This window comes from Ictalurus punctatus, chromosome 4, assembly GCF_001660625.3.
Source record: "Ictalurus punctatus breed USDA103 chromosome 4, Coco_2.0, whole genome shotgun sequence".
NCBI classification, from domain to species: domain Eukaryota; kingdom Metazoa; phylum Chordata; class Actinopteri; order Siluriformes; family Ictaluridae; genus Ictalurus; species Ictalurus punctatus.
This window is the reverse complement of record NC_071284.1, coordinates 6,077,278-6,096,575: the sequence shown is the minus strand read 5'-3', so window position 1 is coordinate 6,096,575 and position 19,298 is coordinate 6,077,278. Positions and strand designations below refer to the sequence as shown.

The following is a 19,298-nucleotide window of genomic DNA, read 5'->3' as shown; positions in this document are numbered from 1 at the left end:
CCTGTAAGTACTTCAGATCTTTTCTTGTGGTTTTCTTTGAAGCGTGTGTGCACAGAAGAAGAACACGCTGTTCACTGTACCCATACTGCTGAGGGATACTCCCTGTCTCGAAGTAGTTCACTCACAAGGTCAAGACATTTACCATGAAATGCAATATCCATACAATGCAAAAGAACACATATATGAAGCCAAAGAGGACCAAATGAGTCAGATTTTAACATATGGTTTCATTATGTGTGTTGATTTCACGACTGGCGTGACACTTATTGTCACATTATTTACAAATATGTATGTAAAAGCCAAGGTAAAAAATTAAAAAAAATAGAAAATAGGTGAAGAATCCAACAACTTATACTCAGATAAATAATGCTTAAGTTGTTGTTTATGGTCTACATGTAAAAAGTTGGGTTGAATGTAAGACTAATAGGAAACAAATGGATTCATGGCATATTTAACTTAACATTAACAAAGGAGATTAATGATTGTATTCATTTTAATATTATTTCATGTTCTGTTTTTATATTTATTTATTTATTTTGTAAGCAATATATCCTTTATTTCCTTTATTTATAAGGAACTACAATACCTCTGACTCTCAGACTACATGCAACATCACTTTGACCATTCTCTATAAAAGTACATCCAGTAAAGGTGCTTTTTGTGGGTACGCTTAGATCCATTATACCTTAAGAAACAGCAATGAACTTCAGTTTCTGAACTACAGTGTAGCAGATTTCCTCTCGGAATCCTTTTTGTTTAGACTTAGCATGAATAATTTTACCTGTATTTTGGGATTCTTGGGTTCCTTGGCGTAGGAGAGCTCGTAGATCTGGTCCTCGGTGTAGTACAGGTCCAGGGAAAGCTGCATGCAGAAGAAGCAGGACGAGACACACGTGCATATGTACAGGTCAGAATGAGTTTATCACAACCTCAAGCATTCACCCTTTCCCGCTTCCTATTCTACATATATTATATAATCCTACTTACTTCCGATCATACATCCTGCAGCTGTACTCCTAAAGACTGAGATTTTATCATTTTATGAAACCTTACAAATGTGCCAATGTACAAATTTGAATGGAATACCTCCGTCGAATATTGTTCACTATTTGTTAACGAGCAGAATTTAACTGAACGCGCACACCAGCAAGGATTTTTTATTTTTTTTTGTATGAGGTGTTGAGTAATTTGATAAAAGAAGAAGGTATTTGAGCCATAAATAACTCGATCTGTTTGAGCTCTTCAAACAATGTTCAGTTTAACACATGAATAGTGACGTTTTAACACATGAATAGTGATCCACTGGAAGGTTTATATATATATATATATATATATATATATATATATATATATATATATATATATATATATATATATATATATAAAATCTATAGTCCCACTATCTGGTGCCACTCAGAAGAGTGCGGGTTCCTTTTTGAGTCCAGTTCCTCTCGGGGTTTCTTCCTCATTTTGTTTCATGGAGCTTTTTCTTGCCACTGTCTCCTCTGGTTTCCTCATTAGGGATATAAGTCTACATCCTGATTCCTGTAAATGCCGCTTTGGGTCAAATTGTTAAAAGCGCTTTAGAAATTAAGTTGAAATTCAATCTCAGCACATTTTCCTGGCTCCAGAGACTAGTTTATGAAGGGTCAATTAGCTAAAGAGTTCAAAAGGGTGTTAGAAAAAAAAAAAGAGGTGCAATTTGGGATCCTACTAGGACCTACTGGTCTAGCTTCAGTACATTTCATTGAAGCCAGGTTGTCTTTGAAATGGCATACTATGCATCATACTCATACTAGACTCTAAACAAAGACAGCATGTAGTACACTTGGTGAACAGATATGAGTATTTACAGTACACCAACGATACATAGGAGAGGAGATGGTGTACTACTGATGACAACTAATTTAAATCATCATCTCATCTATATAATATGTACTACTAAAACTACTACTGGTAAAAAAAAAAAAAAAAACTGTGGTCAAAACTAGGGCTGCCTCAATATTGATACCGGTATATCGATATTGGTTATCCATCTGATGCCGTGCCATTTACTTATTATCATATTCATGAAAAAAAAGCTCTGATACCACGTGTGAATGTTCATTGCTGCTCTAATGGCACGAAATGATAGCAATCTGGATCACTATTTCATTCATGGAAATCCATGCATAGCAGACTGCAAACTGTGCCAAGTAACATAACATCTTAAACATTAAACTCACGGCAGCAACCAGAGCTGCAGGAAATGCTACAGTAGCTAGGTGGGGAAAAAATGTCAACAGACAACCCTAGCTGAGTGAAAATAACAGTTCTTTCCCAGTGCTGGCCGCTAATGGTTAATGAAAACAATAAAATGTATTTTACTTACAGCTGTACATAAGTGCTCTATATTAAACTGGAACAAAATGTCCTCTTTTTCATTGCAACCCTACTCGATCCAAGGTAACCAATGTAGCTAGCTAATGCACTTCATGTCAAATCAACTAGCTAACATTATTAAGAACAAGCCTAGGCACTCTGGACACTCATACGAATGCGTATGTGCACTTTTCACGGCTATGTTTAAACTAGAGAAGCATAAAATGGGCTTAATAAAGTGCCAAAAAGCATGTACTCATACTCAGTCTGATGGTTTCGATAGTCAAGATGGAAACAGTGGCATGTCCTGCATAGGTAAATACCTCATTTGTATAGTGTGATATGTTTTCATGTAAACATAAATGTACTTTAGCTAATTCACTACGAATGCAACTGCTAAATAATTTATTTAAGTCTTTATTTGATGCCATGGCTATGTCATTGACCGACTACTGCAGGCATGTCTTTATCTGTTTTATACTAATACCTCTAAGAATCACACGAGCAACAGAGTGAGGCAAAACAGCAAGACAAGTAGAGATGGTGGTAAAAAAAAAAAAAAAAAATACCGCTACAAGTTAATAATAAACCCAGGTGTTGTTGGATCAACAAAGCAGCCAGGTGTATGTGCACAGAAATGTTTGTGTTTTCTATTACTATTTTGAGCATGGTGCCATTGAACTGACCATGTATTTATAACAACACCATTGCACATGGCGTGACTGATACAAACACTTCCGTGAAGGGACGTTTCAAGTTGTACCACTTTGTCTAACTCCATCTCCTCTACTATCCCCTTTAAAACCTCTATTGGTTAAGGTGCTGTGAAAAAGTATCCTGATTTCTTCTGTTTTTGGGGGCAAATACCTTTTCACAGCACTGTACTCTTATTCCCTCACCGTTAGCAGGTGCAGCAGGTCTTTGTTGGCCTCGAACGGTGGCTTGCACTTGTGGATGGCCAGCAGTTCGCTGATGTTACTGAACAGGTGCTGTAGCTTTCCCAGGTTGATCTTGTCACCCTCCAGGTAGTCAGGCAGTGCCTCATTCAAAGAGATAAGGTCTTTAAGGTGCACACCCAGGATAGGCACTTTAAAACCGCTGCACTCATTGTACACTCGTCTGTAGTTATTGTAGTTACTGTAGGAGGAGAGCAACTCTGTGAGCTCGCTCAGCGCCTGCAGACAGAGAATGAGATATTTTTTGGTTAACCCCTTCTAACAGTACACTTCGTTCCATTGTCTTATCAGACATTTTCAATCAGTATAAACAAATGAATTATTTCATCAGCGCAGGTCTGTTATAAGATTCGTCAGGACACTGTTGGGTTTCTGTGTGTAGAGTATCGTGACTCTATGTTTAGCTGCTGGTGAGCAGGGAAGTGGGAAATGGGGTTGGTGTGAGCCCCCTGCTGGGCAAATAATTCACACCTCTCCACAATAGCACTGGTACAGAGATAAAACAGACAGCACAACTAAAGCTATTTTGATGGTAAAACATCATATACAACTGCCACAATAAGATTATATTGGCTAGCACGTGAAGTCAGCCAACTGCACCTTTTCAAAATGCTACTCTTGCTTCATCACAAGGCAGCGTAACACACTCCGAGTAAAGCTCACGCAAGCTCACAGACACCCCCGATTGGCTAGTGTCACTGTGATTGACAGGTCAGAGAGCGTTTGCCATCCCTTCCACCCTCTTCTGATGATATGTTGAATGATTTTCTGTTGTGCCACTTTAGGGAGCCAAAAATTAGGGATTTATTAAAGCCAAAAAGGTCAATTTCGAAGGAAAATATATAGATAAAAGATTCAGAGACAGAGCTATTATCGGTTGTAAGACACAAATGAATTGGTACAAGCGTCTAATTAGTGCGGGGTTGAATAAAACCAACAACCAGAGAAAAACTTACATTTGTTTTTTTCTTTTAAAATCAACTTTTCTTTTGATATGTACACTATGTTTATACCACATTCCTGTTGAATTCTCGATTCTGATTGGTCAGACGGTGTTGATTAATCTTCTATAACAGCAGCACTGACAATAGTGTCAACTGTAATTCAGATCATAGCTTTGTGATGTGTGTGTGTGTGTGTGTGTGTGTGTGTGTGTGTGTGTGTGTGTGTGTGTGTGTGTGATTGGCTGGGGAGCTCCAAAATTGTCTTTTGTGGGTAATTTTGTGGGATTGCACAAACCTTGGTGATGTCAGAGGAGAGTAGACTGGCCGTGTCCTTGAGTCGGGAGATGGAACTGTGACACAAACCGCCTATGACTGCCATCAGAGTGTTGAAATTCTGCAGGGACCTTAGTTTCTGCTCGCACACACACACACACACACACACATAGAGAAAGGGGAAGAATGTTCTATGGTTTTACAGTTCTTATTGTACATCTATTTACTACGTGAGCACTTATGTGTGTTCTGAACACCCTACTTCCTGTAAATTTGCTTTTGAAAGGTCCAGGAAGTTTATGTAAGGCACATAGTGTCAGAATGACATACTTATTTAACTACCAACCACTCACATCATGACACACCAGCTCACCAGCTTCCTATGTGTTTGCACAAGTTTGAGTGTCAGTACTGGTGTGAACTATAAAACTACTGCTCAAGGGCACAACATAGGGCTTTCTCAATGACCTCATTTCCTGTGATACAGCAACTAGTACAGTGGTCAACATCATTATATGTATTAATTTAATGGGTGCTGGTTTCTCAGTAATGTATGAGTCATAACAACAACGAATGCCTTCTGTGGAAAATATATTACCTATGTATTAACACACTGACATTTTGGAATTCCTGTGAATGTTACTTCCTTAATAATACGCTGACTCAGTATCTTGGAGTCTTGATTTTACGTCATCTTTCTACGTCAGCCTTCCGCTGAAAATGCATTTAAAGTTCATTTTCAAAAATTTGCTTACTATATTAACACTGTTTATAAGAACACTCATTGTATTATTACTCATTACTGTACAGTATGTAAGAACATGTTGTATTATTACTCATTATTGTATATAAGTACGCTATAGTATTATTACTCATTATTGTATATACGTACACTCAGTATTATTACTCATTATTGTATATATGTACACTCGTTGTATTATTGCTTATTATACCACAGCACTGTTGAATTCCCTATTCTGATTGGCTGACAGACATTCTGAGGTGCCCAGTTATTGTCCGCATTACAGTTCCATATCACTTCGCAAAGTTAACTTAAATAACGGAAAAGTTAGCCTACTGTCCACCACAGCACACAGATCTAACAGCAAACAGCCCAGAAAGTGTCCTAACGCAGGATTATGTCAAAAGATATCAGACTCCGGTATTGCGTCAATTTGACATCAAAAGGAAAAAAAGCATGTTGATGTAGGTTCATATCAGGTGTAAGGAACGATTTACGCAGGTATGATGTACTTCTATTCACACTTAAGTAAAAGTGGTACCATTCAAAGAAACCCCTCAAACTTGATTTTATAAAACTAAACAAAAATGAAATAATACTAAAATTAAATTGAAAAAAAACAAACAAACAAAAAAAACAAAAACAACTTTAAACAAAATAAGAAGGAGTCAAGAATTTATTTCTTTTTTCAATGTTAGTTGCACAACGCTCACGTGGCTTCCAGTTCAGTGTGGAAATAGTGAGTGGCAGTAAGAAAGCGCCTGTTTCATGAGTGTTACACAATGTGCAGTGTGTATTCTGGTATTTCTCTCGAAACATCAAAAAGAACAGGGAAGAGAATCAGTTGTCTCATTTTTACTGCCACAGTGCCTTTATATTTCCTGTATCATGAACATGATAGCTACATATATCTTTACCCAGTCAGACTTAGCATGCTAGCTAATCAAATTAGGTTACTGTTCATAAGGCTAATGACTGTTACTTCACGAATCAGCCTCTAGTTTGAGTTCTGTCCTCAAATATGGTGCTAACTAGTGAGCAATAGTGAATAAATAAATGTTACTTGCTACCCAATGAGCTCCTAAAGATCTATCTACTAAAGATGTATGTGTATAAATTGTGTTGTTGGGAGCTTACCTGTGCTACATGAATGAATTTTGTGAAGACTTCAGCCCTTTGCTGTGGAGTGTGTCTGTTGAGGATCATGAGCTGGACCCACTGCGAGACACCGTTACACAGCATGACAGAGCGTTCCAGAGCCGGGTTATTCCTCACCGAGCCGTGCACCATGTAGCTCCGGTAATCCAGGAACTAAGACGGTAAACATCACACAATTAGCAATCACAAACTCAGCTACTCCTCATAAGTAACCAGTCAAAACATGAGAGCACAGTTTCCAATTCAGAGCATGTTAGTCATGTTTCGATGACCCCAACATGAATGTATACATGGGACATATTTTTTTATAATCAGTCGTATTTAAACGGTCATTATTGATATTGCCATTACTAGGGTGAAGCAATGTTTATTTTGTGCTGTGTAACAGTCTGCGTCTGGAGGAAATCCTGAAGGTGTGAGCAGGTGTGGTAAGTGTTTAAGGTCAGCCCACGCACTGAAACGCTGCAGAAGTTTTTGAACTCCAGGTAACTGAGGTGCTCGGCCATCTGGTCAGCCTCCATGTGGTCAAACAGCAGAGACACCTTCCTCTTCTTCACTGAGGGTGAGGGAGCCAGGCAGATGTCCGTAGGAGGATTACTGCTTTCAGAAATAGAGTGGAAAATAAACGAGGATACATCATTTATTTATATGTTGAAGTGAGTCTGATTCTGAGATTGAAGGACAAGCACGGAATAAAACATAATATGGTGTGCTCTTATTGGAAAAATAATTAACAACAAGATGGTGTGATCTGGCGCAGTGTGAAACGGAGTTACTCTTACCGTCCTGAAGTAGATTATTTTCCTGTAATATCATGTCCTGGAGTGTTTTATAGTTACTTTTAATATCGTGGAACGTCCACTAACGAAGTAGGTTTGTTCCTGTTATGACTGACATTACGAAAGCTATAAATGCTCATTCCTAATGTTTTATTCATCTAGACAATCTTCACAAATGAACGCAACTTTTATGAATTTTGAAGCCTAAATACAATCGCCAGAAGTAAAAAGCTAAAGTTAGGCTAAAAACGAATGTCACCACCGCTACGCTTCTGAGAACTCTTTCAGTCTTTATTTTTTTTAAAAAAACAAACACCGCAATTGGAAAATAGTATAAATGGATAAATCTACAAGTTGGAAATTTTGAGTTGGAATAGTTTGCAAGAGCGCAATTATAAGCACAACGAGGCTGTAGTAGATGAGTTTTCCTGTTCAGCGTGATGACGTTTTATGTCCCCGATAACTTCTGTAGTCCCATTTAGCCACTTGTTAGCAACCGTCTTTTTAAAGACAAAGGTCTGATTGGGGTATTACTGATGTAGTTTATATTGTAGTATAAAACGTGAACATATCTTGATCTTGTGTTCACTGCAGACCTTATTTCAGGCATTTAACTAAAAACCCATTGACTTCAGGGCTGATGGATGGCGAGTACACAGAAAAATGAGGTTGAGATCACGAGAAAACAACTTTTGTTATGTCGAGATCACGAGAAAATTAAGTCAAGATCACGAGGAAACAAGAAAGAAAAAATGAATAATGCATGGCCGCTTAGGGCTTCCGTGCATTCCCTAAACACCTTCTCATTTTTTTCCCTTTCTCATGCATGTAATGAGACAAAAATACAGATTTTCATGTTCACAAAGAAACGGGAAAGTGAAAACTTTTGAAGACTCTCCATTGGCGAAAAACTTCAACTTCTGACTGTTACAAAGCTCTGACACTGGAGACTCCTTCAATAAATGTTAAATAAAACTTCCAGAAAACTTCACCATATCAATGATTATGATTATAGTCTTTCCTTGTTATACAGCACATTATAATCTGTTTATATTAGTCTTAAATTATTTGCAGCGTCCGCCATTCAAGTCAGTATGAATGAGCTGTTACTATACAATAAATATATATTAGAATAGTTTTTAAATATGATAGAACCCAGCATGTTCAGTTAGCGGCCAATGCTAAGTCTAATTACTGAGTAATTTGTGTCATACAGGGCCTTTTCTTAGTCATTTATCAACACATCTGAGAGAAATGCTGCTATAACAGATGTCTTGCTTGTACTTTCTCTACAGTGTCTTTATGAAAGACTGAACAGCTACGTACTAGCTAGGCTTAGGCTACGAACGTTAGTCATTAGCCAGCTTATATTCAGTGTCTAATTTCCAGATGTCGAGCAGAATCTTACCAGATTCAGAAATTGAATGCATAAGGATCTAGAGGTTGTTAGCTTGGTTATAAGCAACAGCACGCATGTAAACAGTTTGACGAAAATGTTGATAAATTTTCATTTAAAAAGCAACTGGACAGAAACTCTGTGATAATCTGTTTAATCTAGATTTTTCTTTTACTATCAGTGTCTTTCAGAGATCAGTGATGCAGTCATGTTACAAGATATGAAAATTGTTCAGAACTAGCAGTACTGTATATGGACCATATGCAGTTTAGATCAAATTTGTGATCACTCACGGGTATGGAGTATCAATCAGCTGGCAGTGGGAGTCCTTTTCAGCCCTGACCAGAGCACACATGTCCCCCATGACCTCCTCCAACAGCGGATCCGTCTCAAACATCAGAGGATAATGAGCTATCCAGTGCCTGAGTGAGAAGGCGAGTGTAAATATGAAGAACATCACACACAATAGTCCATTCATTGGTAAATGTCTCACAATACTGACCTGATGAACTGGCAGATCTGAGGTCTTCTCTGGGGTCTCTTCTCCGCAGGACAGTCCTTGTAGGTAATGCCTAGTCAAGGAGTAGTCTTAGAAGAGCATGGACACACACCCTTATTGCAACACACACACACATACGCACACTCTCAAAGGAACCGGTCTACCAGCAGGCAGATTTGTAAATATGCCCAACAAGGCAGCTCTTGTTTCATTGTTTTGGAGATTAGATGCCATGTGATGCTTTGTGTAGCTACATACTGTATACACCCTGACCTCAGCCCATTAGTATTAAGATTAGGTAAAGACTGCCCCTAGGGCACTAATATGAAATATTGTTCTGGAAGTGAATATACAATGCCAAGTCAATAAAGGATATAGAGAGAGCAGTTTATGGGCAAAGATGTGTGACGGTACAACCCAGTTGTGCATCATCAGTGTCATATTGACCAGCTGCATTCCTCGGATTAATTTCCCTTCAGAGTCTGCAACACACAAATAAAGAAATTAGCATCATTTTACAAGTGAGGAGTGATGCAAGAGAGGGGAAGAAGAAGCGAGACAGGCTTTATGTGAATAGCAAGGCAGGACAAAGACATTCCCAGGATCTAAAAAACAGCCAACTAGATTCTTCTCTTTCCCGCACTTTATGGGTTTCAAGACAGCAAAACATTTTAAATGAAACAAAACGCCGTATAAGGCAAAAGAGAAAAATGACACGACAAAACATTTATGCATAATAGTAATTTTTAGCAAAGTGAGCGCAAAGAACGTCTTTCATGTCTTCATTCCTTTTCCCCTATGACGCTATTAGAAGATTGCATCATCACTGGTACAAGAAAGACCCAATATAAACATGTGGAGTAGTTCAGAGACAGGCTTAAGGCAAAGTTAGACATTAGACTGGAGCTGAAGCATGGGTATGAGAGTACAGAAGACAGTGATCGTTATTGTGTTACCGTGAGATGACAAGATAATAAAAAGCCCTTATAGAGAAGACTGTAACAACTTGGTGATAATGGACTTTATACCACAGCACTACTGGAATCTCAAATCTAACTTCTCAGAATGTTATCTATAACCGCAGCACTGACAGCAGTCCTAGCTGCAAGGTTTACATTTATAATGCATGTGTTGCATAGGTTATAGTTACCATAAGCTACCCAACAGCTCAGGGTCTTGTATGGTAACACCACATAACCAGATTATTTATTTATTTTTAAGTGTGTAATCATTGATATGGTGAAGTGTTCTGTGAAGATGTATTGGTTTAACATTTTTGGAAGGAGTCTCCAGTGTTAGCACTTTGTAACGTTCAGAGGTAAACATTTAAGTACTTTTCAGTTTTCTGAAATAGGAAAGTCCTGAAGATTAACATTGGTAACATGTTAAGCTGCAGTTTCTGTCTTATTAACTTCAAGAGAGAAAAAAGGGAGGCAGTTAGACCGGAGAAGGTCTGTTTTATGCTTTTATGCATTATGTTAGACAGGTAGACGGTGAGAGGGAATGTCATTATGCTGGACAGACAGGTAGACACACTGACCGAAGCAGTGCAGACAGCGCTGGATGAGCTCGTCCAGACTGGCAGCACGAGCACTCGCAGGTATAGTAGGGCTCTGTAGCGCCCGGCTGATCTCCTGAGGACTCGGACAGGTCATCCTTCTCTGTACCGGCCTCCTGGTCTTCTTCATGCTTCCTCCTTCCTGGCGTGACTTCCTGCTGATGAAGAGAGACAAAGCAGTATTATTTATTTATTTAGAAAGCGACCCTTTACAATTAGGTTATTTTGCCATGCACTTTTATCCACCAAGGAAAGAAAGAAGAAGCCAAGAGAGCACGCAAAGAGCACATGCTTTCCATTCGTGGTGTTCCAGCAACAGGCTAGAAGGGCACGTATCGTTCTCACAACCTTTATTGAATAACACATTGCTTGGTATGATGGCTCCACAAAGAAAGGTGCAGAAACAAACCTATACTTTTACAAGCATTAAGAAAGCCAGGTTCTATGAATATGCAAATTAGAAATGCCCTAAACCATACATACACCAACCCTTATCTCTTCAAAACGAGTATCGCATGTCCTGAATTTGCATACTGGACCATGATTGGTTCTTATATGTTCTGACCAAATAGCACTTGCTTGTGTTGACTGCTATCTCAATTTTATTTTTTAATTTATTTAAAATATACAGCTTCCCTTTGTTTCTTAAAAGACATGAGGCAAACCCACTCAGGACAAAAGTGCTTTATATAGAAAATTAAATAATTGCTGCTCTGATGGATAATCATGTGTGTGCTTATTAAAGACCTCATAATAATAATTAAAAAAAAAAAAAAAAAACATGATCCATGGCAACTAATAGAGAAGACTAATTTCCCAATAAGAATGTCAGGTGATACAGGGTGTACGTTCATATCACACTGCATGCTGTTTATAATTGTGAATCCATTTTTTCCCCATTTTTCCCATTTTGGGGGCTTGTTTTAGAATTTTTGTGTCACATTTAGTCTTTATATTTTTATGTGGATAAAAAGTATGCTTGATCAGAAGGATTTTTATATTGAGTTAAATATAAATGTAAGCATACCCCATCCAGGCTGCCCCCCCCCCCCCCCCCCCCCCATTAGCTCGGAGGGATAGGCTCGAGGCTCCCCAGCGACCCTGTATAGGATAAGTGGTATGGAAAATGGATGGATGGATGGATGGATGGATGGGTGGATTGATGGATGAATATAAGCATGGTCTCGATCATTTGAGCTCATACTTGGTCTCAACTAGATATATGCACGAGTGTGTTCGGGGTTGAGGTTCGGGTTCTGTTCAGGCCACTCAAGTTCTTCCACTCCAAACTTTGCAAACCATGTCTTCATGGCGCTCGCTTTATGCACAGGGGCATTACCATACTGGAACAGGTTTGGGCCTCTTAGTTCCAGTGAAGGGAATTTGTAATGCTATAACAAACAAAGACTTCCCTATACAAGTGTGTACTTCCAACTTTGTAGTAACAGTTTGGGAAGGGCCCACATATTGTATGGGTGTGATGATCAGGTATCCAGAAACCTTTGGCCATATAGTTTATAACCAACAATTTAGATAAACATCAGATATATTGGGTATTTTGACAGACACGTTACAGCTACAAGTCAGAAATGTAAGATTCACCTCAAGATCCATTTTTAAGTAGCAAGCAGAACATAAGCAAGACACTAGCAATCTTTTGGTATGCAAATCAACCAAAGAAAACTGTGCTGACCTGTGCAAGTGAAACGTGCAAGCTCTCTTGCAGGGCCTCAGCTATCTGATTATTGTGGCTTCAACTTCTGATCTGCGTGTTGTGCTCAGAGAGGTTGCATGAGTGTGTGCATGTGTAGTCAGTTTTCATCACTCTGTTTTAGTTAAAGTTTTGAATGTGGGCATGAGAAAGGCTGGATGGAAATGTTTGAAATACCACACACACAAAAAAAAGATTCATTATTGCAACTGGAGTAAAAGTTGGTGTACTGATAAAGAGAACATCATAAGTAATGAGTGTTGTTAGGAAAAGACTGTAAGGAGTATGCAGTCCATTGTCTCTGAAATAGTGCCCTAGTCCCTATTCCGAACACATTGCAAGGTCATTCTGGACATTCTGCAGCAGGTAGGGTAAATTCCTAGTGTTTCAAATGGCTCTTATGGGGATAGTGCTCCAGTTAGGGTACATACTGGGATTCTGCACCAGCTAGGGTACACACTGTATAAGTGTCCCCAACTGCATGCTAGTCTCTAGGGTACATTCCTAGTGTTTCAAATAGCGCCCTAGTCCCTAGCACCTACAACTGGCAAGGTCATTATTGTGATTCTGCACCAGCTAGGTGTCTAAATGGCACCCTAGTTCCTAGAATCTACGAATTGCAAGGTTACATTCCAAGTGTCTCAAATGGTGCTCTATTCTCTATTAATTACATATTGCATGGTCATTATGGGGATACTGCTACAGCTAGGGTATATACTGGGACTCTGCACCAGCTAGGGTGCGTAGCAGCATCCTAGTCTCTATACCCTAGATATCACAAGGTCATTATGGACATTCTGCACCAGCTAGGGTAGATTCCTAGTGTTCTAAAAGGCACTCTAGTCCCTATTTCCTGTAATCTCCCAAATGGTGGTCTAACCCTTATTACCTACAAGTGACAACATCTTTACTAGGTTTCTGCACAAGCTTATGTCTAGCATTCTAAATGCACCCTAGTGCCTTTTACCTGCATGTTGTGAGGTCAATGTGGGCATTTCTTTAGTACTGGCTAGCATACATTCCCAGTGTTCTAAGTGCTGTCCTATTCGCTGCAAATGGCAAGGTCACTAGATAGTTTCACAGAATACACCACTTAGTGCACTTAAATATAATTAGTATACAGTTATAGAAGTGAAATGATTTTTAATCACACTCAATCTGGTGTCACCCAAATGAGGATGGGTTCCGTTTTGAGTCTGGTTCCTCTTAAGCTTTCTTCCTCTTATCGCTTCAGCGAGTTTTTCCATGCCACCATTGGCAAGCCACCCTTTCCTTGCCTCTAGCTTGCTCATTAGGGATAAATTTAAATAATAAAAAAAAATTAATATCCAGATTTCTGTAAAGCTGCTTTGTGATAACATGTATTGTTAAAAGTGCTATACAAATCAAATTGAATCGAATTGAATAATTACTGAATGTTTGCTGGTGCTCTTTTGATGAACTCACGTTGTTAATAGACTTTTATATTATAAATTTCAGAAACACAAATTGAAATTGTAGCCCAGATGAATCAGAGAGGCAGAGATTCAGCAAACATGTAGGAACATGTACCTATGTGCGCATGTGTGTGTATATGTGTGTGTATGTGTGTGTGTACCAGCATGGCATGTGTATTGATGTTTACAGAGTGACTCGGCTCCTGTGTTTGTCCTGATCAAATCTGCACTACTGTTTTGGTCATAGCAGTGCACTGTTTGTTGTCGCTGCTCGTGTCCCATCACCTGCCTGGTATCGCAACACACACACACACACACACACACACACTCCAACATATTGGTAGTTACAATGTGTGAATGTCACTTTGCAAAGCTGTCAATGTCAGATATACACCCCCTTTGAACACTTTAACTTTGCAGCTATTTACACCTATTTGCAGTCTGTCAGGCTGCGACTACAACATTTGCCCTTTGTGTTAATATGTGATAGTGTTCCAGCTCTACATTCGACCTCTGAAGTTCCTCATGGCTGCCAACTAGAAAATGCACAGCCGTGTAAAATGTAATACTTTGCTTATTATGTATACTCTCATGATGCGTGTGTACTATTGCTGCCAGATTTAAAAAAAAATAAAAGCTTGAATATCAACTACTCAAAATGTGTAGTTGATTATTAATAAAAGCCTGTGATTCACTATACTACTGACACAGGCACAGAACATAGTGTGCCATTTATATAGCTGTAGTGATACACAGCACAGTAGTGATACACTATGTATTCATATCACATAAACCGTAGAATCATCAATATTAATCCTCTGAGTTGGTTTTATATATATATATATATATATATATATATATATATATATATATATATATATATATATATATATATATATATACTTCCTTTTAGATACACAGTCTATTCAATGCATTTAATTTATTTAACTTCTTTGAGTATATAGTCTATTCACTACATACTGTATGCTCACTACACGGGATGAACAATGCAAATTCTTTTGACATGGAATACATGAAAACAAATTGCCAATAGCTATGTTTCCATCTCCATCAAACACACTGTCTATTCACTACATACTGTATGCTTACTACACAGTATGTACATAATGGAACTGTCAGGTGACCTGAAAACTAGTCTTCAGGTTTAACTCCTATTTAATACAGAGGCTCATTACACATGCAAAGAGGAACATCCAGTACCAGGAGTACAGGCGACTTATTTGATTCTAATTCAGTAGTCGCACACTAAGGCCTTTTTGTTTGTGTGTTCCAGCAGGTAGAAAAGATAAAGGCTTCTCTGAAAAGAGTAGCATGTATGAGTGTGGTCAGGCTTCATGGCTGAACTGACGACACAAACAGGAAGTTAGCTGCGTGTGTAGAGAAGTGGGGACAAGTTCTTAGAATGACCAACCCCTTTCTCTCTCTCTCTCTCTCTCTCTCTCTCTCTCTCTCTCTCTCTCTCTCTCTCTCTCTCTCTCTCTCTCATCCAGTAGCACTAGCTCATTTTCAATTCTCCTCTTGTCACTGCTTAGAGTCTCACATCCTAAAACCTTCAGCAGAACATACACATACAGTACATTTGCACACACACACAGACTTGCTTTTAAGTCTGCATTTTAATCAGTCGACTGTTAAGCGTGAACGAGATTCCATATTTACTTTTCATAAGCACTTTTATCAGTATTGACTCAAAAGAGGCACACGCCTCATTCCACTATTCTTTCCTCTTCACGTTCTCTTGGTCCTAAAACAGATCAGTAAAACCCCATGCAAAATACTCTATTTAATATTTTTGTCCCTTATTTGCATAAACCAACAGTCCTCACATGTTACAGGTAAGAAGACACCACTGTAGTTACTGATCACACACACACACACACACACACACACACACACACACACTTCTTAATGCACCCCGAATATGCAAAAGTGTTTTGTAATATTTTTACGTGGAGGTAAATGCGTCAGGATTCTTCAGAACCTGGCTAGTCGTTTACAAAAAGCCCTGGGGTACTGTGTATGATTCATTAGGCTGCCATATTTGATATTGCAGCATTCCCTTGTGTATGTGTGTGCATGCATGTGTTTCGGCTTTATACAGCACCTACTCGTTCTCACACACTTTCTCTTCCTCTCCTTCAGAACCCTTTGCTCTATTCAGGTCATTCAGAAAACAACTTCTCCTTTTTTCTTTGGAAATCCCCCCTCAACACTCCCCTCTCCTCTTCCCTGACACAGAAGCTGGTATTTTACTCCAAGTTCCTGGCCAAAGCAACATCCCCACATGTGCGTGCACACAGACACACACACACACACACACACACACACAGGAGTCAAGAGTCCTTTTCTCCCAGTAATTGATTAATTGATGCTAGACTCATTAAGACACCACACACACACACACACACACACACACACACACACACACACACACACACACGCAAAAATTTGCAATCTAATTTTGTATCTACATCTAGTTTACAAATTGAAAATAAGCTGTACAGACCCTTCTTCTTCTTCTTCTTCTTCTTCTTCTTCTTCTTCTTCTTATTATTATTATTATTATTATTATTACCTAACTTATTGTTTAAGTGCATAACAAGACCAAATGCATTGAAGAATACAATATAGACTTATTTGTTTCCAAATATCTCCAACTTGGTAGATAATCAACGACCGGCCTTGCTTCACATAACTCCACTGATTAAAGCCATGGTTCTCAAAGAACTCTCCAGGAACCCCAGGGATCTGTCAAGCACCGGCAGGGTGTCTGTGTAGTCATTAAATTATCAAAACATTTGATTTAATTATAATTTAATGATTAGTAGATTTATTCTATTTATAATCGAGTCATTAGTCTGTCTGACCCCTGGATTAAAGTATCTCGAAAACATATGTGCATCAACCAAAGAACTAATACCGACTAATACGTCTATGAACAAACTGCAAACGTGTCAATGTGTTAAATCACATGCAACAAATCATGGTGCCAGTCTTGGTCTTGACCCCAGATCTGTTACCTAGAATACCTTTTAGCAACTCATGGAAATTTCGAAAAGTCATCTCATCCTTTCAGGACCTGAAAGGTTGTACCTTCATCTTGTCTGGGTCCGATCATTCCAAATCCTTGTGCTTAATGCGTTTACATTTAGTACACCAGCTCAACAGATAGACTCTTCACCAGCACTAAGTTTTATAATGTTACAGACATTTAAATTCGACTTGATCCAGTTTATCATGCAAACTCCCAGAATCCACCAGTTAGTCCTGACGTTCCTGACATTCCTCACTCTCATAGTGGAGTTATTCAATAATTAATAGTAGTAACTGACTAATAAGCTTTAAGATGAATAACTGAATACAAAATATTCTGTCACAGGCTTTCACAAAACACAAGGTACACTTCTTCTATTCCAGCTTTTAAGTCAAGCTTTGATTTATTTTTCTGTTCTAAAATATGTCAGCCCCGACTGTGTCAATATTCGTACCTGCATACAGATTGAATATTGAATATATATATATATATATATATATATATATATAATTGAGTATATTGAATTAGACTTAACAGACTGACTTTGTTTTTGTTTTTGTTTTTTAATTAAAATGCACTTCCTTAGTTTAGTCATTTACTTTCATTTACTTCTTGTTTGCAAACCCAATACACTGACAAACACAATAAACTAAAACGATTCCCAAATCTCCATAATTACGCAGCTAATCAATAAAATAAACAAAAAGCAATCTCAGTGACGTCACACAACGGTACCTTTAAGATTTAGCTCTTGATATTAAAACGTATAAAATGGTACTTTTTCGATTTTTGTATATAATATAAAACAACGCTAAAAACGAATCACGTGCGAATACGTGTAAAGCAAATTCTTAGCTAATAAAACGAAGAAAATGTGCTGATATGTATATGATAGATCATCACGACTTATTTGTTTATATTGCAAGACATGTGACACATAGGCACTTCCTAAGTAGTGCTCTCACTGGCTGATGCTGATAGTATCATGTATCTAGGACTGCAATGACTGTCATTTCCCAGCAATCAGATAAAAGCACAGAGATGAAGAAGAAGACGAAAAAAAAAACAACACACACATCGTGGCTGTGACACTTATCACAACAAACGCTGATGTTTCGGATGTTTCGCACCGTTTCTCTCGGAATAGAATTTCGAAGTAAACTCAGCCACTTGCTGAGTTGCACCACTCACTGCGAGGAGGTGTTGCTGGAGCCGTTCTGCTGTGTCCAGTGCGTCATGCAGAACGATGCCTTCTTCCTCACTTTGCGCAGATCTTCACGAAACGACATCGCCTGGATCTCAAAGCCAAGCCCTACGGCAGGAGTCTCTATCTGCAGCAGATGACGGCAGCGAAATGTTAAGTTCAAAAGCGACCCTGATGTGAAATCCCCTCTCGACAGATCAGTGATAACAAACTTGATGATTCAACACAAACGTGTCAGATATGTAAATCCACCCATCTTCACTTTAAAAAAAAGAAAAGAAAAGAAGTGCTAAAACGGACCGAACTAACTTTAAATTCAGAAGTCGTGAGGTGTTTTTTTCTTCTTCTGGGTTTATGTGCGAGAAATAAGTGCTGTGTGTCTCTAACAGGGAATTGAGAACTGAACTGCAAATTCTAAAGAACGCAAAGGGAAGCCACAACCTTGTCTGGTAACCACAATTATCGTGCCTCTCTGCACTGCAGTGCACAGGCAGCTCTAACGGACCTCGCAAACACACCACACAGAAAAAGGCAAAGCAGTTAAACCCTATTTGCGCTGACACATAACCTGTATAGATCATCTGTAAGAGCTGAGAAAGTAGGGAAGGCCCCTGTTACCTTTTGGTTTCTTTTCGAATCATGGCATATGGATGATCTTCTCTGTTCTGAACTCCTGCGCTGATTTTCTGGATGCGTATGGGCATCTGTTCACAAGTCCTGGGGCCCTACTTTCCCATGAGGCTGTGCTGTCGATCGGTTGGCTTGTCACACTCTGTTTATGCCCACAACAGAGACGCTGGGTCCAACCTCTCTCTCTCTCTCTTTCTCTTTCTCTCTCTCTTTCTCTTCCTCTCACTCTCTCTCTCTCTCTGCCTGACAGGATCTTCTCAGTCCTGTTCAGTAGCACCCAGAACACCAGACCTGTACACTAGCAGCTGCACGATTTCTTTCTCGCTCTCTACCACACCTCTACCTAATTGAGTAAACAGCAGAGCGAAAACAAACCAACCGACCACAAGAAGAAAAAAGAAAAAAAAAAGAAGAAGAAAAACTCCCACTCGAGCGACGACAAGTTCAGAATGGTGAAAGACTGTCAGCGAAATAAAGTGTGTCAAGAAGGGAATCTTCCAAAATGAGCAGCAAGCCAAAACTGGTCAATACACACAAGTCCCCTACAAGCACTGGCTCTGAGAGATAAAGGAACTGTCATGTGCATTAGTATGTGT

The 19,298-nt window shown here is 38.9% G+C and overlaps 1 protein-coding gene across 4 annotated transcripts in view; it reads right to left on the bottom strand.

Annotated features, from left to right (window-relative positions):
• rasgrp4 (RAS guanyl releasing protein 4) overlaps positions 1-19,298 on the bottom strand; it is a 26,163-nt gene extending 6,865 nt beyond the window's left edge. Inside the window, exons 1-11 of one of the 4 annotated variants that reach the window (XM_017465680.3) lie at positions 18,691-19,298; positions 18,060-18,199; positions 10,649-10,821; positions 9,485-9,590; positions 9,112-9,174; positions 8,903-9,031; positions 6,890-7,031; positions 6,414-6,587; positions 4,557-4,673; positions 3,261-3,536; positions 782-862 (exon numbers count right to left, since the gene is read on the bottom strand). In XM_017465680.3, coding sequence (XP_017321169.1) covers positions 782-862; positions 3,261-3,536; positions 4,557-4,673; positions 6,414-6,587; positions 6,890-7,031; positions 8,903-9,031; positions 9,112-9,174; positions 9,485-9,590; positions 10,649-10,821; positions 18,060-18,157 — 1,359 coding nt within the window. In that variant the 5' untranslated portion in view covers positions 18,158-18,199; positions 18,691-19,298. Of the gene's footprint in view, positions 1-781; positions 863-3,260; positions 3,537-4,556; positions 4,674-6,413; positions 6,588-6,889; positions 7,032-8,902; positions 9,032-9,111; positions 9,175-9,484; positions 9,591-10,648; positions 10,825-18,059; positions 18,200-18,690 lie in introns of all 4 variants that reach the window. The other 3 variants (XM_017465678.3, XM_017465681.3, XM_017465682.3) reach the window with 3 other exon arrangements.